At 49.3% G+C, this 26230-nt stretch overlaps 7 protein-coding genes across 7 annotated transcripts; all 7 read right to left on the minus strand.

The window, feature by feature from the left end:
- Positions 1-3409: 3409 nt before the first annotated feature.
- Positions 3410-4654, minus strand: KY384_006616 (uncharacterized protein; the record flags this gene model as incomplete). Its single annotated transcript, XM_044815110.1, has 1 exon — positions 3410-4654. One exon carries the CDS (start codon positions 4652-4654, stop codon positions 3410-3412), a length of 1245 nt encoding a protein of 414 aa, XP_044668210.1.
- A 1271-nt stretch (positions 4655-5925) lies between these two features.
- Positions 5926-6886, minus strand: KY384_006617 (uncharacterized protein; the record flags this gene model as incomplete). The annotated part of the gene is made up of 2 exons (XM_044815111.1): positions 5926-6424; positions 6480-6886. 2 exons carry the CDS (start codon positions 6884-6886, stop codon positions 5926-5928), a joined length of 906 nt encoding a protein of 301 aa, XP_044668211.1.
- Positions 6887-7926: 1040 nt separating this feature from the next.
- On the minus strand, positions 7927-10320 carry KY384_006618 (uncharacterized protein; the record flags this gene model as incomplete). The annotated part of the gene is made up of 3 exons (XM_044815112.1): positions 7927-8333; positions 8387-9347; positions 9397-10320. The coding sequence occupies 3 exons, from the start codon at positions 10318-10320 to the stop codon at positions 7927-7929; spliced, it is 2292 nt and encodes a 763-aa protein (XP_044668212.1).
- Positions 10321-13029: 2709 nt separating this feature from the next.
- On the minus strand, positions 13030-13739 carry KY384_006619 (uncharacterized protein; the record flags this gene model as incomplete). Its single annotated transcript, XM_044815113.1, has 2 exons — positions 13030-13640; positions 13691-13739. 2 exons carry the CDS (start codon positions 13737-13739, stop codon positions 13030-13032), a joined length of 660 nt encoding a protein of 219 aa, XP_044668213.1.
- Positions 13740-14414: 675 nt separating this feature from the next.
- KY384_006620 (uncharacterized protein) lies at positions 14415-15930 on the minus strand (the record flags this gene model as incomplete). The annotated part of the gene is made up of 2 exons (XM_044815114.1): positions 14415-14430; positions 14630-15930. 2 exons carry the CDS (start codon positions 15928-15930, stop codon positions 14415-14417), a joined length of 1317 nt encoding a protein of 438 aa, XP_044668214.1.
- A 2138-nt stretch (positions 15931-18068) lies between these two features.
- On the minus strand, positions 18069-21965 carry KY384_006621 (uncharacterized protein; the record flags this gene model as incomplete). The annotated part of the gene is made up of 4 exons (XM_044815115.1): positions 18069-19202; positions 19253-19556; positions 19603-20355; positions 21061-21965. 4 exons carry the CDS (start codon positions 21963-21965, stop codon positions 18069-18071), a joined length of 3096 nt encoding a protein of 1031 aa, XP_044668215.1.
- A 2684-nt stretch (positions 21966-24649) lies between these two features.
- Positions 24650-26113, minus strand: KY384_006622 (uncharacterized protein; the record flags this gene model as incomplete). The annotated part of the gene is made up of 1 exon (XM_044815116.1): positions 24650-26113. The coding sequence occupies one exon, from the start codon at positions 26111-26113 to the stop codon at positions 24650-24652; it is 1464 nt and encodes a 487-aa protein (XP_044668216.1).
- Positions 26114-26230: the final 117 nt, after the last annotated feature.

Below are 26230 nucleotides of genomic sequence, written 5' to 3' on the forward strand. Positions count from 1 at the left end.
CTTCCCTGCTGTTCCTTCCCCTGACACTGACCGTTTTCCAGCGAGCGGAAGTGCCTTGCAACCCGACCCAGTACCACGTACCGGACAGGAATGATAGATACGTTGTGGGAAAAGGTCGACAGCTACCAGGCCAGATATCTTCGACTTGATCGATGTTTTCCCTCTTTCTTTCGATGGTGATGAGGGATCAGGGTCTGGCTGAGGCAGAGAGTTTCAGTCTTACCAATTCTTGCGGATGCTGACGCGGCCGACTCCCAGGTCAAGTTCTAAGCCACCCGGAAGGCCTCCGCACTTGGGGCGCAAGTGGCTTGGCGCTCGGCACAGCTTGTTGCGAGGACTTGCATAAGTGATAAAAATAGTTATGCAAGCTGTATATCACCAATGGTTCCAACAATGGACTTTGCTGAATCTTGTTTACAATGCAGCAATCACATAGGCCAAGCCTGCTGCTGCCTTGAGTGAAGCTAGTGCGTACGCTCAACGGCAACTCTACGCTTGAACATGAGTGGCATAAGCTGCCTCACTGGTGCATGGAGAGCTAGCATCACTAGTGAGTCGATTCGAATAACCGTGCAATATGATTTATACCGTCAGCTACACCAGGCTAAGCACAGATTATGAGATAGAACGCATGTGCTGCTACTAGGTTCAGACTCGAGCAATCAGGAGTCTTGTTCAGGTCTCAAGACTTCGACATCGTTTTCGACAATCCATACAGCAGCATTATGCAACCTTTAAGTCGCACATTTGAGTCCCGTATGCCTCGTGGCTGCCATCCAACCCAGGTGTAATAGCAAATTGCAACTTGAGCGTTGCATCAACCTCGATTGAGCAATGCTAATGATAGGCTTGTCTTCAATGCAGTGCTAGTTAATGACAGGCTTGCCGATTTGAGCCCGGACCATGATTCTGAACGCTGCCTATTCGATTCGCCAACACCGTATGAGCTGCTTAAATCGCTGATTGACGCGAGTTCCAAAGTGGCGCAGCATTTCAGCATTACAACTATCAAGGGTATTCGGTGTCATTGGGACCTACTGCATGGCCATGATTGCAGGATCCACAATGTAGACCGAGTCTGTTCGCAAACTTGCGGTATAGAAGACACTAGCCCATGTCTATTCTGATATGGGAAAGCCTCACTTGGCCTACCGTTCGCTTCTCAGGTAGAGACGCAATGTACCTGTGAGGAAGGTGAGAGCACTGTCGCTCTACCTGAGAACTGGATAAAGCTTGGCTCGAAACAGGAGAAGAATCATAGCCTCCAGGCTGTTCCCCATTTTTCCTAGAGAGTACGCTGAGCTTTGATACTCCCTCATTCCCAATGGTACTCTGACCAATTGATATCTACATTTTTGCTACGACTAGCATGATTAGCGCCCAATTATTCTCTTTGCTAATAATTCTGTTCTTTCGAGACTACGATGGCATTTGCCAGGACAAAGAAGCTCGTTCAGACCTTTGCTCAGCCGTAGTTGATATTTCGTATCCTTACAGATAGTGGTCGATGGAAGAGGCTGGCGTCGATGATCTCCCTCACCTCATCGACCAAGGATCGCAGTGGTCAGTCTCAAAGTACCTGGAAAGCTCAGCGAAGAACTGCCGACGTCAACGTCAATCCTCCCTAGCACGCCCAAAATCTCAGGAATGATGTGACTGCTGCATCTGGGTGGTTTAACAACGTGCAATGGCTATATAAATGGCAAGTCCATGCCAACCTCCATCGGAGTCTGGGGTACGTGCAGTCGAGTCAAAATTTATATCCAAATGATTTTGTCTTCCACGCTGGATTGACAAAGAACCAATGCTGCTGCTACTGTTCTACTTCATCCGGCGGTCCTCGAAGTCAACACTGCCTGGATTCAAACATCAAATGATATCAAAATCGAGTGTCAAAAGGTCAGTGCTGGATTCTAGGTGATCAGAACGTGATAATCGGCTGACCATTGTGCGTAAAGCAATCTATGATATCTGGACTCGCAAGCAAATTGCCCTTCTACAGAGATACGGACATCTACACGCTGATCTAGCGCTCGCCGAGTAAAAGAGGTGCAGATTTCTACATGCGCGACGCCGATGCTAGGGCAACTCCTGCTGCACCCCGCATATAGTCGGCACATATACACGAATGATATCTTACTAAGGGATATCAAGCGAATTGCCGCGTCCTCATTTAGCATTCAACAGAGACAGATGATGGAAGAACAATTCGCGTTTCCCTACAAATGTCACAAGATTGTATGCAGAATTGCCAAAGCCGCATGGTCTCCCCCACAATTCTCTTTGCTACGAAGAAAATCTTGACCCTGCCCTCATCAATCTGACTACCATGCTACTATTCACCTCTCTCATGTTCCTTCATCTCTACCTTCTTCCATTAACGCTTGCCTTCACTGTCGAATGTAAAAGCCTCATTAACCCTCTCGCGCCCTACGATGACTGCAGCGCCGTCCGTACGTCAATCTTCACTCTCACATCCTCCCCACTACTCCTCTTCTCCCTCCTCCAAGATCCTCAGAAAATTTTCACCAATTCTACCCACCCATTCCTCAGAAAGTAACCCTCAAGCTCACACACACGGGCTACATCCAAACAGTCCATGCAATGCGCACTTCCATCAACCCACCCACGATCCCCCGACATGACTGGCCACCAATCTGGGGCCAATCGGTCGACACCGATCCTTACGCTGGCACCATCGGCCTACCACGAGGCTACAAATTAACAAGAGTCAATCCAGGGGATGAACCTAATAGATGTGAATCCGCCTTCTTTTTACCCCTCCCCTTTCCCCATTCCCCCAACCTCCCTTTCATGCCTCCCTCACACCCTTCCTATCCCCTTCCCCCAAACCCGTACCCCCGAACCCCCCAAACTGACCCAACCCCCGCACATCACCAGGCGAGATCTACGTCGACAACATCCCCGGCCGCGAGCGCTCGACGGACCAGTTCGGATACCTGAGCCTGTTCGGCGCAGTCAAGGATCTGATGGAGACGTGCTATCCGCGCGGGAAGGGCGGGGTAGTGGATCCGACAGGTGCGAAGGTGGTGTTTTTGTCTACGCGGTTTGTGCCGGGGAAGGCTGGGAATGGGGATGGTGGGGAAAAAGGGGGAATTATACTGTTGTTGAGCTGGGAGATGACGGAGAGGTGGAGGGACAGGGGCAGGTGGTGAAAGAGCATGTCCAATAGGGATCGTAGAATCAGATTTCGATGATAGGAAGCATGTGAGTTAGACAGAAGAAACAGCAAATAGCAAATGAGAGAGAAAAGAAAGCAGGAACAGGGGTCATCAAGATTAAAAAGATAGTATCATCTATTATTGTGCTAGCCTTATACATGAACCCTAGCGCTACTTCCACAAGTAAAATCAGACTCTACCATACATTACATATCAGACTCTCCATATCACACATACTCCCCATGCAGCGCCCTATACGCCACAGACGTCGAAACAGTCGAAGCCCTCTCGCGCTTACTCTCAGCAGCACAAGACTTACGCATCGGAGCTTTGGGCTCAGCACGACGCGGTGTGATAGTATGACCAGAAACCTCACTCAAAAGCGTTGATTCATGACGTCGCAAATTCGCAGGCGTCAGGAGATCTGGTTGCGGATACCCCGAAGCATGGGAGACGCTGGAGGCACGGGACGTTCGTGATGATGTTGAATGGCGGGAGGAGTGGGAGGAGTGTTTGCTGTGAGCGACGCTTTCTGTCCGAGATGGGTGCGAGGAGGGTGCGTGGCTGGAAGTGTGTGATTTGTGTGATGAACGATGAGGATCGAACACCTTGGGTGTGAGGAGTTCTTCCTGCTGGTGGCGGGAGTGGTGGGATACGCTCGAGGAGCGGGAGGGGCGAGAGGAGTGTTTGCTATGAGACACGCTCGGTGCTCGAGAGGAGCGGGCGTCACTGGTATGTTTAGATGTGGTTGAGTGATGATGCTGAGAGGAAGGTGGGCGAGGATTGTCGTGTTTCGCTGGCGTTTTTGGTGGAAGTGAGAAGGGAACTTCTTCACCTTCGTCATCGAATGGGTCGTTCTTTGGACTGTCTTCGGCAGCATTGTGTAGAGTCTCACCACTCAAGGGTGGTGAATAACCCATATCCCTCAGTTCAGAATCACGGGTCAGGCTATAGACGATAGGGACCTCCTCACCTTGGTCCCATTCCTGTGCTTTCCGAAGATCATTGATCCAAGCGTCGCCGCCACAATCTCTCCAAACGTTGATCTTTCTTCGCATTCGAGTGACATGGCGGCTCGATTTGATGAACTCTCGACGCCAATTTTCGTTCTTTCCATACTCCACTGGTGAAAGGAACGCCAGTAGTTCAGGCCATGTGTAGCCCTTCTTCTTTCTACCTTTGCAAAGGGTACAAATGGCATCCACAGCCTTCTTGTCGCGTATGAATCGACTCAGGTCACAGGCTAGACAGTTGTCTGCTCTATTAGAGCCCTTTTTCCCGTCTTTCCAAGCTTCAGCTGGCGTTTTGATAAATTCAACGCTGCTCTTCTGGGGCTTGACTCTGAAGATAGCCTTGTATTCCACAAGAGTTTTGTAAAGCATCTGCTTAATATCGGCATTCAGACTGCTCTCGGGGAAGGCGTAAAGTCCTTCAGATCGCTCCCAGAGCTCTGATGAAATTAGCTCAGCCATTGTGTGTAGATACTTAGGCTCGAACCAAGTGTGTGATACACATAGCTCACGCGGCGTGAGTGACATCTCCCCACGCGTCAACGTTTTTCCAAGATCAGCTATCTTCGTTGCGATCATTGGTGTGGAGAGTGGGAGGCTGAGGCTATGAATTAGTGCCTTGACTTCAGATGTCCTGAGCGATGTTGAAGGACGGTTTTCCCATGGTGACCGCTTACCCTCCCAAGCATAACAAACTTCGTGGACTCCTTTGTGCACTGATTTGGAGACTGCTCGGCCTCGTGCCTTCAATGTGTTCGAGTGTTCGAGAATCATTTTAGAGGTTCCGGAAGTAATTGGCGAGGACGGGATGTAATATATATATATATATATATATATATATATAGATGTATATATATAGATGTATAGATGTATAGAGATTCGAAAACCTGATCACCAAAGCATCAAATTGCAGAAGCCGTCTATAAGTAGTGTTTAAATTGAACAATGTCTCTTGTTCTGACAATCATTGTCATCAAAACAACAAGCCATTGTTCAGAGTTTTATGTGGACTAATTCTCATCGAGTCTTGATTACGGAGAGGTACAATGAAACTCGCTTTGTTAATGGAATGAAGAATTGCAAGTGAGGGGAGAACATAATGGAATTCCAGCATCAGAATGCCAACCTTCGTACCTGTGATTGAAGCGTTGTTTGTCTGGTCTGTTATAGCTTTGGCGAGGAGAGACCTCCCTCTAGACATTCACATGTTGTCAGGAAACCTCAGATTACCATTACCGTTTGAGAAGCATGCCATAAGCCTTCCTGTAAATCTGTCAACATTCAAACGCCTGAGGTATGATGACTGTAATGAAATGCGGTCTTTTGAAGAGCAATGATATATCGAGGCTTGCATTCTTGCAGCTACTTGACCATGTCAGGGGTATCCAAATACCCCATATTCTACCTGCGTGTTTGCCAGACCTGTGGATGCAATAGACCGCAACACAGCAAGATCACTGACACAAAGCCTGGTAGAGCAGTTTAGCCTCGATGCCCAGGAGGATCAAAGCTAGAGACTACGTCGTATGGCAATGGCAAGTCTGGTTTGATATCCTCAAGTCCTCGATGAGCGGAAATTTCGCTTACTCTGCAAATAATGATATGAACAATCAGCAAGCAGCGACCCATGTCCAGCCCAAGCCCTGACCACAAAGCCACCGCTCTTCGATCCCCACACCTCACAAACAGCCCCGTCAGCAATGCCCCCAACAATTCCTGGCCCTCAAAACACATTAATGACCAATAGCACCCTGCACCAACCCTTTCCCCATCCCCTGCCCCTCAAACCCCACAGCCTTCTCCACCTCCCCCGCCAACTTATTAACCTGCAAAACCCCCACCCCCTTCCGTCCAGCGCTCCACCCCTCCATTATCGGCAACCTCTCCTCCCCGAAAATGGCCCCCATCCGCTCCTTCCCCACTTTCTCCCCATCCCCAAACACGGACAACAAAAACGCAATCTCCGCCGCCGCCGAATGGTTTTCCCTCTTGGTGAAATGCAGTTCTTTATTCGCATCTGTCTGTTGCTGCAGTCTCAATTTCCTTAGGCCGGCCCAATCCTCGAGCGTGATATTCAAGCCGTCTTTAGAAGTGGCGAGGAGTTGGCTCACGAGGTTTGGTTGACGGGTGTGGTTGTCGCCTTGTGCGGTATCGAGGCGGGAGAGGGAGACATCGTGTTCAACGCCGCCGTGGCGGCCAATTTGGTCGAGATCCATGATTGGGAGTTTGGGCCTGGTGGTTGTTAGCGGAGCTGCTACCTACCTTCTCGAGGGAGTCAAAGCCGTACAACTGCTCAAGTTGTTCGGGCTTCAGCATGCCAAATTCTCCCAGCGGGTTTTTGTTCCACAAGAAGTAGGGTGAGAAGGGGTTGAGACGGCTCCAGAGACTTGGGGGAGGGGGAACGGTGATGGTGGGGTCGGGAAGGTAGACCGCATATGTGAGCATGTAGGCGAGGAGGGGCGAGATGCCGAGGGATTTGACGGCTTCATACAGCCGGTGGGCGGGCACGCCTTTGCCTGTATGAGGGATGAGGGAGTGGTTTGCGAGGGAGTTCACAATGGGACATGGGGAGCGGATCGCGGTGGGTGTTGGAGGAGTGAAGCGATATTGGCCCGTGGTGGGGTGGAAGTCAGATGCGTTGGTGAATGGTGGTGATAATGGTGAGGATGCCTCTTTCGATGCTGGAGCAGACATTCTGAGAGCAGCAATGTTGACAGGTGCTAAGCATGAGGGAAGTGGCAGCGTTTTTGAGAGATGGTTGTCGCAATTCAGGTCTGGTATGGAGTGTCGTGAGGGACGCACTGCAGGTTCACAAAGAAATGGTTGCCCCGTCAGGTATGCTGACGGCGATCCGCGGCTCCCACCAATCCCAACGAGGTGGGACACTCACCTTCAAATCACGCGAACTCTTGCACCTGACATAGACTCCAATGTCTCCGAATTGCGTTGGCGAGGATACCACAAATAGTAGGGCGTGACCGCTGTGCGACTAGCATTTGTGAGCAGGACAGGCAAAGGTAAGTCAAGGTCGGACCAAAGAGATGTCTCGCTCAATATCATATTTTCATTCACATTAGTGCCTTGTGCCTACCATCCCTACAAGCAACCAGAAGGTAGAGGTAAGAAAAGATGCAAAACCAAGCCTTAAATCGTACCCTGCAATCAGCCTACACGCGGCTCACTTTTGCCACGGTGAACAACCTCCCGACTTGCGAACTTTCATATACAGATAATTGTGTAGGAAAGAAAAAGAAACCGCCCCGTTGTTTCTCCTCCTCGTTCGCTTGCAAGGAAGAAAATGAAAATTTGCCATTCTTTTACCCGCTGCTTCGAAGCACCAATTTGGAGCCAGGTGCGATGACCCCTCCCTGAATCTCGCACCTAGAATGCAAGATATGAGGCCGCCATTACAGTAGAGATATATGTTCGGGCAATGATCTGATGAAGAGTGTTGTTTCTGCTTCCGTCACGCTTCGTAAACCATGTGATCGTCATTATGTGAGTTTTGCTGAGTAGATGTTCGTTGCAGAGAAGCCAGGCCGCTATCTCCAAAGCTAAGTTCGGTTCGTCAAAGCGTGAAATATACGGAAGAGGGTGTTTGGGCAGTGCACAGGACGCCGCCTGGGAGATGGGTGCGTAACTTAGAAGAAGTGGGTGTTGATCTTGGATTCTATATGAACTTCCATTTCCTGCCTTTCGTTAGCTTGACCTTGGGTATGAAGCTGTCAGAGAAATCATACCATCTTAAAAGAGTTCAGCTCTTCTTTGATCTGTTGTGCCAGCATTGGTGTGAGCCGGTTGCATGTAGCGATTTCGCCTCTTCGGTCATACTCCCCAGGGGGCCAGGTATCATGAAACACTATGCGAGGACTGAATGTGATGCCTTTCATACCTCTGCCAGGTGTGCCTGGCACACTGGAGGAAGAGCCATTGGCATAATTCTGAATCGAAAGGAAATACTCCTCTCCCTCAATATGCACAGAATCAGACTTGCCATGACCTCGTGGTCTCTCGTCAACAGGTGTGCTGGGAGCACTGGAGTTGGGGGAGTCATTAACTCGGGGGATTTGTGGGAGATTAAAGTTCGGTGGTCGAGAATCAACAATTCTTGTTGGTTGTGTTGAATTGCTAGAATCTGTGCCTATATCCAATTATGTTAGTCCTTGAACAGGAACACAGAGTCGGTGCACTCACGTTTCAAGATGCCTTTCTTAACGGCTGCCAAAACCTCGGCACGCTCTCTCTCACCTCCTACTATACTGCGACGGTGAAAGGTGTCTGCATCTGAAAATGTATGGGCTGCCTCTTGTGTCACGGCCGTAGCCTCAATAGAGTTCCGCTCTAGCTTTGGAAAACCCGTGCCACCGCCAGGCTGATCGTGTGGGCTGACATTGACGTTGACCTTTTCTCTTTCAGCCTCAACTGTCACCATCGAGACTTGTGCAACGCTCGGCTCAGGTACCGCAGAATCTGCTGCTGGTACACCAACCACCGACTTTGGTCTAAAAAGCCCGACGAGATTCTTCGAGCCTTTCTTCACGCCTTTGCCCATCTTTCTGATCATCATGGAGGCCGAAGAAGCAGTTGACGAGATGGAAAGATTGTCCGTCGATCCAGTAAAGAAATGGCCTTGACCTGAATAGATACTCTCTCCCAACCCAGCAGCTTCTTGCTGCTGGGCTATCGCCGCTTGTTTCTCTTCTTCCTCGTCCGCAAACTGGCTTTTCTGCAATTTGTTCCTTTCCCGCACTGCATTTGCGTTATTTTCAGTAGACGCCTTCCGTAATTCAGCAGCACTGCCAAATGAGAACGCTCGCCGTAGGCGGGAAGACTTTCCTTCCTTCTTTGCCTCCTTTTTGCTCAAAGCTGCCAGCTGTTGAGCCGCCGGGCTTTCAGACATGCCGCTCGATGAAGATGCTGGTACTGGCATCGGAGCTGGTTTTGGCTTCTCAAGAGGTACTGAGAATTCTTTACTTGCATGAGGTTCCGGGCTCATTGACAGAGGCTTCGATAGTGGCGAGGGATTGGTGAGTCTTTTGTTGGCCTCTGAAGACCCTCTAGCAGGGACATTGACGACCTTGGCTTCATTCTTCGCTACAGGTGTAGCTTGTTGAGCGGTAGAGGCTGCAGAGGGAAAGTCAGGAGCTCGTTTTGCCTAGACTTATGTTAGGTGTACCATTGGAATCAAATACACGGCAACATACCGAAGATGACTTGGCGCTCGAAGAAGTCGTGTTGGTATTAGCACTTTCAATACTATCATTACGTCCGTGGGAGGAGGGCGGACGATCCTGTTTCGCTGGCTGGCGTGCTTCCTTGCGATCTGCAGGTGCTGGAGCAGCGAGCATTGCAGCATACGTCTTTGGCTTCACTGGCTGAGGAGTTGCTTCAGACTGCGGTAAAGTGTACTCTTTGGCTTCTAAACTACTGATACTCCGCCTTCTGTACCTTTTTGCTAAGTCTGGTTGATTCTGTCGTTGCTGGACATTCATATCATCCTGACTGGAAAGTCTTGATTGCAAGCTCGTATTGAGCTCTCTAGATGGCTGTGCATTTTGTGCTGGAGCACCCCGATACGATGGATATGTGGAAACGGCCGGTGGACCACTGATTTGATTTGGCTGGGAATAGAGATGACCGACCGAAGCCATTCCAGACCCCGATGGCACCGCAGAAGTTTGAGTAGTATTGCTCGCTAGGCCACCAGCAGTCTCAGCTCGACGATGATTCCGTCGATACCGATCGGGCGATGCCTTGGCAACATTTGCGTATGAGGTGAGCTGAGTAGACGGTAGGTTGAGCTCGAGAGGAGCGACTGATCGTGTAGCTTTTTGAACAGAGTCATCGGTGGAAACGCTATGCTGCAAAGGAGGAAACGAGTTTGTAGAATTTACAGGAGTTGAAGGGTTCGTAGCCGATGGCCGCGGCCTAGGAGTGCCAGCACTCTGAGTCTGCACGACGGGTAATGTAGGTGTAGAAGCAGATCTACTCTCATATCGAGGATGTGCCATTGAAGTGGGGTGTTGTCGTAACGGATTTTGACCCCCTTGCATCACGGAGGAACCCTGGAACGAGAAGGGTGACACAGGTGACGAAACCGTATTTCCCCGATAACTTCCAGTTGCCATTCCCCCAACCGATGTGTTGTAGATGTTCATGGGCACCTGATTGCCTCTTTGATGCTGTTGTCCTCCGTGGGATCCGGGTTGAAATGCTTCTGATGAGGAAGGACGCGTCTGCAGCATTGTCATCGTTGAGGCTGATGGATGAGGTAATGTCTGCACCAAAGCAGCCATCATGTGTACTATATTGAGGGGCCAGAGGCCTCTTGACTATCCCAAAGTCCTACTCTTTGTTCTTTTATTTTGGGGATTGCCGGCCAACCATGAGGGGAGGGCACTGGCGTTCGAGAGGTAGCTTCGAAGCCTGTAGATATAAAACCCATCCATCAGTATACAATGTCTAGGATGTGTAAGGCTGATAACGATTGTGTGCTCCAGTGGCGTTGAAGCCACCGTGGAAACTTAGATTGAGTGGGGATTGGACCAGACGTACTGTGAGAGTATGACCAGGGATGGGAATGGGGCTGGTGGTAAATTTGACTACAAAGACAAAGGCCGAAGTGAAGTTGTGGTGATTATGGGAATAAATTGACGCTCACTGCGGCTGCAACGAGTGAAGAAAGATCGACTGTACCGTATGCTTCAGCCGAGTGTCTGAGAAGTTGGAGACAACAACGACCAGCGTGGCGAGACGAATGCCCTTCTCAGCGAAGCTGCATTCAATCAGGCAGTTGTCATGAGGAGCATCCAGTCGAGGCTACTGAACGCTGGATGGAGGAGAGAGGTGGTTGATGGAAAGGTGGAGAGAGGAATTTGGTTGGCAACCCCTGGAGGATAGCACAGATTACGATACGAATTAGCCGTAGCAAGGGTTTCGGCACCCGCGAGAAGAATGCTGGGTGACTGAGAGAGGCCGGAGCGAAGCAAAGACGCGAAGTAATTACAAGAAGTCGCTATAAAGAACCGACAGAAAACAGGAGATGAGGATGATAGGTGATAGGGTAACTGGCCTTGGTTTGATGCAGGCAGTTGGGTGTGAGCACTTGGATTTTGGGGCGAGCAGAAAAGAATTGTACCAAGTCACCCACTGCCCCTAAGCGACTGCTGATTGGCGGTGGGAATACGTGGGTTGAGTGCCCGACCAGGCCCAGAGCGGTTACTTCCCGCCTACGACTAGTCGTCTGGCGTGCAGGGCGTAAAATGCACCATGTTCTCGCCCATCTAGTGCATGGTCCTGGCATTCTGGGGGAATTAATTATCATTGTCTTCCATTGCTTTTACATTTCCCATCCATGCCTCTGTATCTCTGTCTCGACGTCAATTGGTGATCTCACAGCTCGATATGCAGTCCGACGGGAGCTCTTGCAGCAGCAGCCTACTCACCTCTCGGAATGCTTGACGCTGAGCCGCAGAGGGAACGGTCAGACCTAAGTATAAGGGTTTATGCAGGCCGCCCCACTACTACCACACACTCCGAAACATGCAATTTCTGGATGGTCGAAAAAAGGGAGGTCCCCCAGATCTCCTGGCAAGGGCCACGTAGTTATGCTTTTGCCGTCTCCCCAAAGTGGCATATGGGAGTGAGATCGACGTATCTCTTGGCAAGCCTGGTCTAAGGTAAGATATTCGGCCACCTCAGGGTTTGGATAACTCGGAGAAAAAGAAAAGCATAATGTCTCATACATCGTCATCACGCTGCTGCAAGTGCTCCAAGCTTCCCTCCGTCTGAAGCTATGCACTCAATAATCTTCCTTCCTCGCTTCTGAAAGACACAAGAACGCTGGATAACAATGGCGTCCCGCTCCGGCTCTGGAGGAATGCTTAGCTTAGCTTGAGATGCCTCGTTGCCCCGCACTAAGAGATCTGCATTGTTGTCTCTCCTTCGCCAGGGCATGATGGTGGGAAGATCTTTGATGAGCGCCGCCTTCTCTACCTTGCATGAAAATACTTGGGTACCTCGTAGCAGACCGGATGGACGCCTTCTCATACTTGGGGTCTGCAAGTCATCCTCGGGCGAGCTGCAGACGTCCCACGAGTCCATCGTATTCGAGACTACGCTTGCCGCAATCCTGTGAATAATTGGAAGATGAGCGTGCATAAGACCGTTGAGAACCTTCCATTATTCGCCGCATTAACCTTTCTTGGCCTATGGACATTGTGCACTTGTTATCTGCACATGATCTCTGCCTCTAAACTATTGAGACATCACAGAAGCTCACCGTCTGAGGCAGTAGCAATGATCTCAACCCCGCTTGCCATCTCCGCTGCCGATTGCGCAACTTTCCGTCGGGATCCCGCAGGAAATGGCTTCATACCCCAATACAGCTTATTTGCGCGGCTACCCACCTCGTCTTGTCTTGCACCTAGTCTGGCTGACCATCGACAGAATGGTAACAAGGCTGCGCCATTGTGAATCAGGGGCTTCAAGCAAAGGTTGCCTATTGAACATGGACTTTCAATAATTTGGTGGAGTTCCAACCAGCGATGTGACCAACCCCTGCATATATTGTCCGGGTCCTTGGAAAATGCGAGGCCCGGACACGATACCATACTCGCTCCTAGCGAGCACTTCGTCTTGGGTGGTTTGTGCAAATACAGTCAAGGGCATCAGCTTGATGGATGTTCATGTACATATCAAAGGTCGAGAATGATGGCCTTTGAATCGACAAGTCTGCGAGTATGATCGACATGACTCTTTGCCATGGGCAATAGCTTTGACAGCGCGTGCCAAGATTGTTGGACCGACACTTTCCGAGCTCCTCTGTCAACATGCTACTACCGCATGATCGGTTCTCTGCCCTCTCGGTTCCACTTCACCCTCGTTCTCACCCACTCCACCGCTTCCCGGACCCCGTCTCCCTTCAAAGCGCTGATAGGCAGGACCCTACTGTCTCTGACTCCACCTCCTTTTTCCCCTTCGAACACTTTCCGCACTAGGCCTTCCTTGATTCTCACCGTCTCCACACAATCTTCTCTATCCTGCTTGTTCGCCAGCACCAGTAACGGTACCCTCTCCGTCGCCGGATTGCTCAGCACCAATTCCAATGTCTTCCTACACTCCTCTAATCTTCCCACCTCCCTTGATCCGTTCATATCATTGGCACCAGCAGTATAATCGCCGTCTCCTATGTCGCATCCATCCACCACAAAGACAATGGCGTGGCAGACGGCGTAGTAGCTTGTCCACATGGAACGAAGCGCTTGCTGGCCTCCAACATCCCAGATCTTGAGGTACATGTCAGGCAAGTCAATAGTGCTGACATTTTGGCCGACGGTAGGGACAGTGGGCTTGGTAGGTGGAGGGGCAGAGGTATAGAGCGTTTTTATTGTAGTAAGGAGTGTAGTTTTGCCGGCGTTGTCGAGCCCGAGGAGAAGGATAGAGTATTCTGGCTAGAATCAGCTCACGACCAAGTCGCCAGTTGAACATGTAGCGAACCTTCTTTAGATGTTGCCCATAGGTATAGAGAGCGCGCGAGGTGGTACATTGTCGTCCAGTGCTCTTCTAGCTCAGGGGTCGAAAAGACCCATGGCTCACAGAGGAAGACTCAATCCTTCATATTGTTCATGTGACTAGTAGGAACGTCGACACCAATTGATCGCCGGAATGTATGTCAACCACGCAAGGGAGGAACAAGTCATCCTGATATGTGGCCATGCGTTTTGCAATAGCGATTCTTGTCGCCTACCGTATAAGATCCTCTACGGCTGACCAAATCTATCATGCTACTGGTCAACAAAGAATTGAGACATGAATTCCTATGCTCCCAATTGCCAGTGAAGAGGTGAAGATTCAGGACAAGTTGCCTCAATACACTGAAATCAATTAGCGTGCTGCATTGCTGATGAACTGCTCCTTTCAACAAAACTCTGCCACGCATACTGCATCCCTGCTTGCTGCATCATTCCTTTTTATTTTTTTCACATTTGCCTCGAGAATCTTCATGGCAAGCAACTTCTGCTGCTGTCGCAATGACGGCTTTCTTTTTCTTGCTAAGCTGTCTGCTATTTGGAGAAACCATCCCTGTCAGGTTCATAGCCATCGATTTTCTGATCTCGTTGAATTATTCAATATTCCGCAAAGTGCAGATTGTGCTCTACTCATGCTTATTCGTCACCGATATGCACGAGGGGAGGAGCGCATCGCCTTAGAATTTACAACATTACAATTTCAGAAACCTAAGCTATCCACATCCGATGACTGTCTTACAAAAAAGAACATTATGAAAAGTCTTCACCACGAGCGCTTCCGGAAAATCGAAGGTCTCTCAAACAGGCGCTCATACCACAGTCAGCTTTCATGCAACAAACATCTAGCAGCGTAAAACACTCCCCGTCTTCCCCCAAGGCAAATCTCAACTCCTCCCAAGTTTCTCACCAATCCCATAATGCTTTCCCTTCCCGTTCCTCGTCGCTCTCGCCGCAGAATCTAGGCGGAGGTATGTTCTCATTGAACTCAGCATAGTTGTCAGTATTCTCGTCAGCTCCAATCTTCACAGGACCCCTAAAATTACCCTCAATCCCCACATCGGAGATTCCCATTCTATCATGAAAGTCGTTTATGGAACCTTGAGCGAGGAGCCATTCCGACTTTGCTAAGGAAACTCCGTTGGCTCTTAGCGTCGAGATTTCGAACTCCTCCATGAGCAATTCGTTTTGCGACATCCAGATTGGGTCCATTATGTCCAAGTCCTTTTGGACATATGGATCCATGTGATGCGTAATGAAAGGTACAAGGTCTTTCATGACGTGCATCTTGAAGGGTTCAAGAACTGGGAATTCTTCTCTGAGCTGGCCCTCGAGATCGTCCCTCTCCTTTTCAACAGCTTGGTTATGCACTGCCTCTATTTTTAATCGCATGTAATGGACCACGAGCTTCAGGAAGTACCACGCCTCCACTAGACGTTCTAGCTCATGTGGGCGAAACGGACGACTGAGACGTTCTATGCCCCGGAATCGATGGCTCACAGTGAAGTATGAGGCTGCCTCCTCAGCCATCTGCAAAGTTTCCTCGGCGTTAGCATGGATCACATGGATGATCTCCTCAGGCGTTGCTGTCGGATACAGTATCGGAGCGAGGCGAAGAGCAGCAGGATAGCACAGCGTCGTGCGCTCTTGTACTGTTTGCAGAATACTCGTCTTTTTGGAGTGATAAATCGTGTTGAGTGATCTGCAAGAGTTTGACAGTGCTTCTGCGTCCGATAGCGAGGATGTGGCTTCAAACACCTCGAGAATCATTTCTGTGGGCAAAGACAGGAGGGTGGTCTTTGTTCTAGACGTTGTTTCAGGGCTTGGCTTCATGCCATGATGACTCTGTTGAATAGCCGCTAGATTGGTCGAGGAAGATCGAGTGCCTCGAGGATGCTTGAGACACCTTATTTTGGCCTGTTTGGGAGTACCTACATCCTTACGACGTCGTTTTCCTGTCTGCTTGGAGCATGAGATATCTTCATTTGGGTGATTCAGGTCCCCGAATGATCGTTTCTTGCACCTCTCCAAGGAACGATAGGCATTCTTAAAGGCACATTTCGAACCCTTTGATGATTTTTTGGAGGTAGATTTAGTATTGGGGAATTTACTACAGGTGTGTGCCAACAGCCGGAGCCTCTTCCTCATGGGCAGCTCGGTGTGTGCTGAATCAGAGCCTAGCTCATCTGTATAGGAACGTTTCTTCGACATGACTGTCAAAGAAGCCATTTTGAGTCTACTCTAGCGTGAGAGAAAAGCTATTAGCTGAGATTGATGGTCACAGAAGCGTGATGTTAAACAGTAACGGTTGATGAGTCAGGTTGATGGAAATGGACGGCAGAACTTGATGGTGAATGGAAACAAAGATGAGAATGACTCTAAATGTTCTGAAGTTTTCTTGTGTGTGACTTCCGAGAAGGCGTCTTCCACCAAAGTATGTGTATTCAGCTCACGTGAACAAGCCTCCCACGCTGGAACGTTTGACAGAAAACGGTATCCGTGATATGCCACAATTGAACCTTCTCCGCCTATTAAGCGTTGTATAAGAACACCAGAACAAAATGGGATATTCCAGTGTAATGTGAACCCTATACTGTCTAAAAATCCAATTCGTCAGCCAAATCCTCGAAAACCTCATTACACATCACAATAAGGCCCTTCTGTCGGCCAGTATCATTGTTTCAAGCGTCTCTGAGACGTTTGTCAAACAATTCGGGCTGACGATCACACAGCAATAGTTTCAAGACGTTAGCATTCATCACGAATTTGATTGGATGCCCTTGTTGTGTGACAAACCAAAGGACAATGCTTCCGGAACAATAAGATTCATGACACTATGCGACGGCTGCGTTCAAAGGATAACAGGAACAAAGCTTGATGCTGTGTCAAGCCCGATAAGACACTTCGTTGCGACCCGATGCCGCCGCCATCAGGAATGAGAATACGGCATGTCTGACAGTGACAACCTTTACGTCAGCATTCGAAAGTAGTCGCTTGAACCCCGGAAATATAGCAGAAGCATAGCACATCGGACTAATCGAACAATGAAGTTTATGACCGCGTGCTGCAATGGTACTATATGAGAATGGCGCAAGAAGCATGGTGCCAAGAAGAGACCTCGAATCGGTCTTTTTGGCTGCTCAGGATGTGATTTCGAGATTTGATAGCGCTGTGAAGGCAAGAGCGATCAGAGCTAGTGACAATTGGAAGGCAGATTGTAAACAGTCTTCAAAAGGTGCATAGACAGTCAATAATATTCATGTAAAAATGAAAGCCGAATGTGACAAACGGAGCAAGAATTTCATCGCATGAATTAATCAACGTCCGTGCCAATGTTCTATATTTGCCTGATATATCAGCGTTTTCTCCCTCAATGCGCTCTAAAGTAATCACATTTTTGGACACCACATGCGTCAAATTCATACACTCTGCCGCACAGGATCGAGTGTCTGCATTGCCATTCGCTTGAGGGCCATTAGTCGTAGAAGTGCAAAAGGCACGTATGTTGCGAACATACATGAGAACAGATTTCAGACTTGGCGCATTGCTTCTCCTCATGAATTCGGCTTGCCCATACCACGCTATGCTGGCCAACGAGATGAACATATCAAACCTCTCCAGTGCACTTCTTAATTCTTCAAGAAATCCAAGTTTGATGCGTATTAGCGGCTCCTGACAGCCCAGAGTCTCTCGGTGCCCAAGTTTGCTCCAAAATCCCAGGCATTAATTAGTCCTATGTTTTACCCGCAAATCTGTTGCCACCGCGTTCGCCACCACATCAGTGGGCTCCGAATGCGTAGAAACAATGCTGTAGATCATACCAGCACTCATACGCACCGAAATACCCCGTTCCCAGATTTTCCAATAAAAAAGGTAGTTTATAACCTGGAATATCACTGGTTTTCACATGGTCCAAATGTCTAGCGCTTCATTGTCAATTGCCTATTTGAGCCACGCGCTAACACACAACATAGTGAGAATAGTCAAGGCCAGGATCCTGGGTTCGAGCTCGTGTCTCGTAATTCAGGCCAGTATCTCCTTTCCTCCCCCTCCTTTCCTCCCCCCCTCGCGATAGGTAAGACTGATAAGTTGACAGCGGCACCCGACTCCGAAAAAGTCGTTCAGTTTCTCACCTAGCTCTAGGGTTGGCATTGAGTACTGGAAAGAAGCTCAGCCCCAGTCTCCTTATCTGAACAATCGCGGGATGATCGGAGGCTGGGGTGGATAAGGGTGCAAGCGACGGCCTTGCATTATTCGTGTAAGTAAACAAATTTCATTAGCAAAGGACAGACCATCTTTTTTTTCTTTTTTTTCTCCCTGCTATTCTTTTTTCTTCACAGTGTGCATGCTCACATGACCCACCCCTCATCAGGTGGTTCTTTCTCTTCATCTTTGTTTCTGCGTCGACTAAACATGCGCGACCACTTGTGTTGAGTGGCGTCCTTCTGTGAGTGTCGGGTTCGCGCGCTGGTTGAACTATCATTTATGAGGCCAAGCAGCGCTCCGGGATGCATCATTGCATAAAGTGGAATGTACCACTCAGAGGGCTCAGGATTCTCTGATTTCGGTCGAAACACTTCAAAACGCTTACCGCGCAGCTTCCAGGTCTCGTTGCGATCCCTCTTCATCGCCCTCACAACCTTCTTCTTCTTGATGTCATAGACACGTCCAAAACCCTGCGCTAAGCTGTCGATGTTGAACATGACGGAGTACGTTGTAAGAGCAACGAGGATGATGACATACGTGAGGACGCTGGAGGAAAACTTATCGTTGACGCTCCAGAGTGACGTCGTGAAAGCGAGCGGTAGAAAGAAGATGGATACAAAAGTCAACAGCTTCACATGTTCGCCGAGTCGCGTCGACGCTCTGCTCTCGATGACGGCACTGGCGTTGAACAGGGCATCTCGAAGTGCTTTTGTTGCGGCCAGCTTCTGCCTAAACGTGTCTCGCTGATTCTGAAGAACGGTGCAGTGCCGTTCCGCGAAGCTGAGCTGGACGCGATCAAGTTTCGTCAGTGCGTCATGCGCTAGGGGAATCCGAGCTGCTTTGTAGAGCTCCCACTGAGTCAGGTTGTCGGATATGCAAATGTCAAATTCTGACAAGCATTCGATCACCCAGAAGTATTTCCTTGATCTCGAAAAGGCGCCGTCGTCAAAGAGAAGATTGTCATGCTCAGAAGGGTTCATCAGCGAATCACCCCCATGCAAGATATAGTCAAAGTATGTCTGGAAGTCGGTCCATCGCTCACTGATCCGTTCCAAGCCGTGGCCGATGAGGTTCATTTCAGCACCTACCCGACTGAGTCTGCCGAAGCAGTGCCCGAGAGCCTGTGATTGACCTACACCTAATTCTTGAGTAGGAAATGCGCGGCTGCCGTCTTTGAAGAAGCCACTTGGGGAGAGGATCAAGATTGTCCAGAACCTGGAGTGTTCGCCAAGCCTACTATTGTTGCTAGTCTCAAAAGCAGACAATGGTGAGTAGAGCTGGTGAAGTCAGTCGCATACCCCAGATGCCACGCAAGAAAGCCTCTTACGGTGTAAGCGCACTTGCGGAATTGCCACCCAAGAGGATGGTCGTACAGTGGGCCATGTCTCCAGAGCTCATTCTCGATAGGATCAGCTGTCTCGAGGATCTCATAAAAGGTGGTGTGAAAGCCTGTCCATGGGGATGTCGCATAGGGATTCGTCGTGGTTCCTCTCGCTTTCAGTTGCAGGTGAGTAGAGATATGATCCCATACGCCGCTTATTCTGTCATTTCGTGTAAAGTATGGAATAGGCTGCTCTGGTCTTTTCCGCTCCGGGTTTATGCTGCCCCCAGTTGCGGCGCCCTGGTAAAGGCTGCACGCTGTCAGCTCCATTGCACAATGAGATGTATTGCACGCACATGATTCGAGACCAAGGCGCCTCTTGCGCGCCCTCAAGTCTGACTAGCAAATCGGATCCGATGGCCTCGGTGCCAAGCCTATATATTCTGGAATTATTGAACGTATCGAAGTCTACAGCAACGAAGTCATTGCCTTTGTGGCTTCGCAATTTATCGTCAAAATCACACAAGAATGCAAGGTCCTTCTCAAACGGTTTCTTTGCTTTATACAAATTCCTCATTGGCACACCCGACTGCATAAAGGTCTTGAGAATGTTTGCCCGGAAGAACTTCAACGGAAGCCGGTCGTCATCAGGCATCTGCCAGCAACTTCCTAGACGCTTTTCCATTGCCACAGACAGGCGAAGATCGAAGATCTGGTCGACCTTGGCGCCATGGGTCTCCCACTCGGTATACAAATCCTGAGGCAGCGCCTCGATGAAATGGTTCGTGTCCCATTCTGTATAGTATATCTTCGGATCCGTTTTGCTGTCTTGCAGCGTGGTCTGAACCTGAGTGGGCGAAGGTGGATGAGTGTGCCAGCCCTCAACGCTTCGCATAGACTCGGCTTCCTTGTCCTCATCATGATCGTATTGGGTGTCTAGCTCTCTTGAAGCTTCTAGCCGATGGAAGCGCTCATCATAACTGTCTAGCTTTCCCTCAATATTTTGCAACACTCGCAAGATCTGCGAAAGGCTGTCGGAGGACCTTTCATCGTGCAAGTCAGCTGGCAAATCTGTCGAAGCCATCAATCTTCGTGTGCACAGGGCGTGCCTGTCTGGGCCAAATCAGGGCCATGTATGGCATCGGTACGATACCAATAGCCTATAGCCATTGTCGGGTCACTTTTGAGGTCTCGACAGCATCAGATTGACTCTCAGAGATCGAGCATGCCCATCAAGGCACAATCAGACTTGTCCTGACGTTGGAATTCAGTGCTAAGGAATAGTACATCCTAGACTCTTACGGGTATTCTGCAGACTGCGGCTTTTCATAAAGTTTAAATTGCGAGAGCCAGAACTCCTCGGACACCACCCAATATGCAATCCACCAACAAATCTTCATTTGGCCTCCTGATGAAAAAGTGCTTGCATACAAATTTACTCTTATCGTGATTTAAAATGCTTCTTGTACCAGAAGTCTCTCACGAAAAGATATCAGCATAGAATTGTTCCGTATTAAAGATTCTAGGGTGTCTGGGAAGTTCCAGTGACCGCGAGGAAAGTGACTTGAATTTCGCTTTCAATTGTCTCACTACAGAGGGGCTATGGTCAATGAGATGTTGGACAACGTATCTTATTTGTTCTTGATAAAGGCAGTAGACACAGCTGCGGTTGTATTCTCAGACTCCTATTTGCTCCCACATTGTTTTCCAATGCCAGAACTTGGTTGGTTGAGCGCAGACTCAACAACAACAGTCAAGTCCGCATTCAAGTCCGCTTCCATTCTTAACAGCTGCAAGGTTTATCAAATCGATACTGTCCAGCCCCATACCACCAGTTTCCTCCCGCCTCCGTCTGATACTTTCCCTCAGTCCATTGGAATCCCAAATCGTGCTTTCCTTTCGGGATCAGAAAACTACCGTGAGACCATCCTTTTGCCATGCATTCGTCCGCGTTCTTTCCACAATAAATCTTATCATTCTTCCACCCATTCTCATGCGTCTCCCCAATAACCTCCTCATCCATAGTCACCTTGAAATGTTCTGCTTGATACAGATCATCAGTGAGCGTGAGAATGGTATCTGTTTCAAAATTTGAGGTCGTATAGAATGGCTTCGGAGGGCCAGGGCGAGGGAAATCAGCTGTCCAGCCAACTGTAAACGAATACCATGGCTGGACCTGGGAGCCTTTGCAAGGGTTCTTGTCGTCGGAGGAGCATGGGAATTTGGAAGCTGGAACAGTCGTGAGGTTGCCGTCGGGCAATTTGCTTTCAACAGTTGGCCCTGGCTCGGGCTGGCGTGTCACTGTGACAACTTGGGCAGAGGCAGTGGCGCAAGCGCAAGTCCAGTCAGATGGTTTCGCAAATTCTTCACCGGCGCCAGGAACGTAGATGGATGTCACATCACCACCAGGGACTGGCGGAGGGCCAGGAAGGAGTGTTGCTTTTGCTGGCTGGGGTAGGCCGTCCGGGATTCTGGTGATAGTTACGGTAGATTGACTCGTTGGTTTCGGAGCCCCAGGTACGGTGAATATGGAATCAGGCTGTCCATCTTCAGGTTTTGGAATCTCAGCAATTCCCGTAGAGCCTGGCAATAGGGTTGCATGCACTGCATCGTCGCTAGTACTAGCGGGCAAAACGACGAGGATGGTCGTCGTGCCGCCAGCTTCTGTCGGCGTCTCTGTTAAGGTGAGAGTGTCGGTTGGTTGAATTCCATTGCCCATAGTAGTAGTTATAGAAGTGATTGTGGCCGGGACAGTAGGCACGTTAGCCTTCGGAAAAGGAGAAGGGGAGATCTGTGTACCTGAGTCACCGCCACAGTCGACAACAGTATGACATTGGTCAGGTGCTGGTTTCAGCGCAAACTGATTTTGAGCCCTGATGAGACTTCCATACCCGACTAAAAACAAGCTCAAGATGCACAACATTATATGCTGATTTGAAAGACTCTGAGAAATGAACAATGTGAGACGCTCTCTGGCCGAAGACGTAAACCAGTGGATATATATGTTTGTCTGAGGAAATTTAGCGTCGATAGAAAGGAGCCGTCATATGCACGGATCACTTTCATGATTGTCTTCTCGGTCAGGTTATGAAGCCTTGAACTCAGAACAACGAGCTAGGATGAAAATGTCAGCTCGGGGATCGTCGTGAACAAGGAGATCCTCGTGCGTCCGGCGAAGCGCCTAACCAATGATGATGTTAAAGAGAGGCATTGAACGACGCCGACGAGGACCGAAATGGCACAATGGGGCTTTCAAGAGACTGCGTGGAGGTATAAATTCAAGCTCTGCGCATGGCTAAAAGAATTGTGGAGACGTGCATGCTTATTATCAGGGCCGCAGCGAAGATCATTTCCCCGCAAACAGAGCATCGGATAGCAGAAAACATGATTCTGGAACATTTGTGTCATCTTTCACGCTGCAGGTCGGCAGAAGGGACGGTTGGTTGGTGTGGAACGGAAAAGGTGTTCAGATCATGAAGTCATAAAATCGATCGTGCATGGCAAAGTACATGAAGGCTAAGGCCTGCAGAGAAGCGTTGCTTGTAGAGCAAGTGAATATACGTCCTTGGGAACACGATACTACCCCATTACCTGCGTAGGTCTATTCAGAGCTTGAGCGCTATTACCTTGCTGCTGCCAATCGCTGCCTCTGTGAAGGGGACGCTAGCTGGCGGTAATCGAAGATGCCAGCGATCATGATTTGCTGCTGTGTCTCGGCTTCTTGTTAGGAACAGAAACATCTTCCCATGTACCTCAGCAGGACGCTAGATGGCAGGCTCTTGTATCCTGGAGGTCTGTTGAACCATTGCACTATCATTCTGAAGGCTGTAGGAGGGTTCATCAGTCAGCTTGTACGGGGAATGATGAGCTCACTGCGCGGAGGGAAAGGTAAATCTTGTACAGCCGGGCATCGTTCTTATCGCTTGACAGACACAAGTCTAGATTATAAGATGTAGAAAGCCCGCACAATGGAACACGAATTGAAAATGTGGAATCGTACAGAAGTTTCGACGCTCATGCAGCTCAATAATGGCCGAAGACAGCCGACGCAGGGCGCATAGTAAACTTGACAGGGCGGCTACATCAGCCCCATATTGATAGATGAGTGGAGGGGTCGACGGAGAAGATTGGCGATGAGATTGGAATAGACTCGCAAATCTAAGATCACATTGGTGGCCAAAATTCTCCGGTCGAATGGTCAGCCAGCAAAGAAGAATATCAACACGCTTGGCAGTCAAGATATCTAGAACAGACTTCCACAGTCTGCTCGATTTCACGATGAGCCATTGGGTAGGGTCTTTCTATCAAAGGGTCGAGGGAACTGACACCAGTTGGCGACAGGGAATGGCCACTTACGAAGAAATTTTATGGCCGATTGTGGCAGGTGGTCTAGCAATCTTACTCGGGCGATCTCCTCCAACGAGTGGGATTGACATCACTCTTGACCTGCTGCTTAAAATGTAGATCGCCGCGAGAAGCTAGAATGTTGCTCTGGGGGTCGGTAGATAGACGTTTCCTCCGAATCCATCCGCCGCGGAGGTGCCGGAGATGGACCACGAGAGCTACTGGATTTCTTGGGATACCTCGATGCCGCTGATTTGAATTACTGAACTTCGTCTGACTCTACAATAGGATTGCCAGGCTTTCTAACGTCTGTCTACGCTGTGAGCCAAGACTTCATTCTTCAAGGCTAGTGCTTACCATTAGCAGTCTCTTAATAGACAAAATACGTCGACAACAACAGTAAGATGGGCAAAGTTTGCCCGAATCCTATCTCATTCTGGTCTTCTTTCACCTTTGATGGGGTAGACTTGCGCGTCTTGGCCATTTGCCAGAGGCTATATCCAAATCAACATAAAAAGTTGGGAATTCAATACATGAAGAGCAGGTGATGAGCTAATAGAACTTAGAGTGTTGCAATAATGATCCCTAGAATCAGATAACTAAGTGTGAGGTCCATTTCTGGAGCTCGAGAGACCACGTCAGGTTCGAAACGACGAGGGAGCTTGGACGGGACAATCGCGCAATGTCCCTCATTCTTGTCTGGCTCCTTTTCATGTTTGCTTTCGGGGCTGCCTTCGGCTTCCGCCATCCCCAGTCGCTGAGAAAACTAAGGACCGGCTTGTAAAGGAGGGCGATGCCGCCGAGGTACTCTTGTATCAGTAAGAGCCAGTCGAAAATAAGCTAGAAGAACACACCATAAGTAGAATTTCTCAAGCGCCTGTACGTCAGCTTCTGGCAAACTCTGCAACTGATTGTGATGGCCGCTGAAAAAAGGCATAAGGAGTGGGAGAGCCAGAGTGTGAAAGTTAGTGGTGAAGGCAGAGAGAAAAGGAACGGGTATGGCTAAAAGGGCATTTGTGATAGAGCCGCATCTTGGCAGATCTTCGCAGCCCGATTACTTTATCCAGCGACCATAGCTTGCTTAGGCATCTCTCTCTCCGCCAAGCCATCATTTTCATCCATCTTCTCGCGTTCAGACTTGCTGACAGCCTTCTCAGACTTTGGCAAAGAAGCCTCCTGCTCTAGTTTCCGTTTTTCCTGCTTACTCATCGTCAAGCTGCCCTTGGCCAGTGCTTCCTTCGGTAAAGGTCTCACGTAGGGCTGGCAAATCCACCATGGTCTCCTGCATCTCCCAACAGTCGCTAGAGAGCTCTCATCGCATATTTCGGCTTCTTTGAGCGCTTTCTCATCCAATGGGAGGGTTTCATCATACTTTGCTGGGTCAGCTTCGTAGTCCAGGAGACCTTCTCGGACTACGACTGTAACCATTTTGAGAACGTTTTCAAAAGCCTGTATGTCACCTGCGCGACACTTTGCAAGCGCGTCTCGGACTTTGGTATGCTTGGTGACTAGCGGTCGTAGGAGATGAAATAAATGAGGTTGCATGGCTAGCAGGTTGGGTGAATTGGGTTTCCCCGCCTCACGATCCTTTTTTCGCTTCTTTTCCGGCGGCTGACCATCATCGTCGGGCTCCAAAAAGGCATCTAGAGATCTCACAGCCAGGTCTTGAGGGTCAGCCGGCAGAGCAAGGGGTTCTCTTGCAGGTGGTGGCTTTTCCAAAACGTATTTGTATATGATGTCCATGTAGCGTCTGAAGACAGCGTCCATTCTGTAGCCACCCTTTCCGTTGCGCCCATACCAATACTCCCGGTCCTCTTTGCTTGATACAGGTGGAGAAGCAAATATGGTGGGGTCATACAAGTTACCTTCTGCACTCATAACAGCATCAAAGCCAGTGGCATCAAGACAAGTCTGAATATCATCACGCTGCAAGATGTTGCCATTGGCGAAGAGTACTGTCTCTGAAGGAAGGTGGTCTCGCAAGAAGCGAAGCACAGACCAATCTGCAAGGCCCGTCTTGTGTCCTTTTTGATCCCGCTGTCTTCCATGTACCGTTATGATACTTGCTCCCGCAGACAAAATCATCTTTGCATAGTCAAGTGTCTTCTCCTTTGATTCCAATAACCTTATTTTGGCTGTAACAGGCACGTCTAATTCGATGTGAAGCTTGTGTATGAGCGTATGTATGAGACCCCAGTCTTCTTGTAAGAAGGCACCGTAACTTCCCCTCCTTGCTATTCCTTGGGGGCAGCCAAGATTCAGATCAACTGCATCGCAATAGGGTTGGACGTATTGAGCAGCTTCTAGAAGTGCATCCGGATCGTTTGCACAAAACTGAACGAAGAGAGGGCGATCAGTCTGAGGATTTCCATCTAAGTAGGGATCTTTTCCAAGCTCTGCTGCCGTCGAATCATCCCGCAAGGGCTGAAAATGTCGATCTCGAAAATTTTGCGTCTCATTGAATATGCGAGAATGAAACATAGGTGTGTATGCCAGGAGCTGTTTTGAGTCGTGAACACTCATGAAAGAGCGAGTGAGTATGCGCCAAGCCTTCCCTCAATCGTCAGCTAGAATGTCCTTGATTTATGTCACTGCAACGTATCGTACGAACTCTGACTGGTCCACCATAGGTGCTAGCAC

The sequence above is a fragment of the Bacidia gigantensis genome, assembly GCF_019456465.1.
Source record: "Bacidia gigantensis strain McMullin 20006 chromosome Unknown contig_249, whole genome shotgun sequence".
NCBI lineage: Eukaryota > Fungi > Ascomycota > Lecanoromycetes > Lecanorales > Ramalinaceae > Bacidia > Bacidia gigantensis.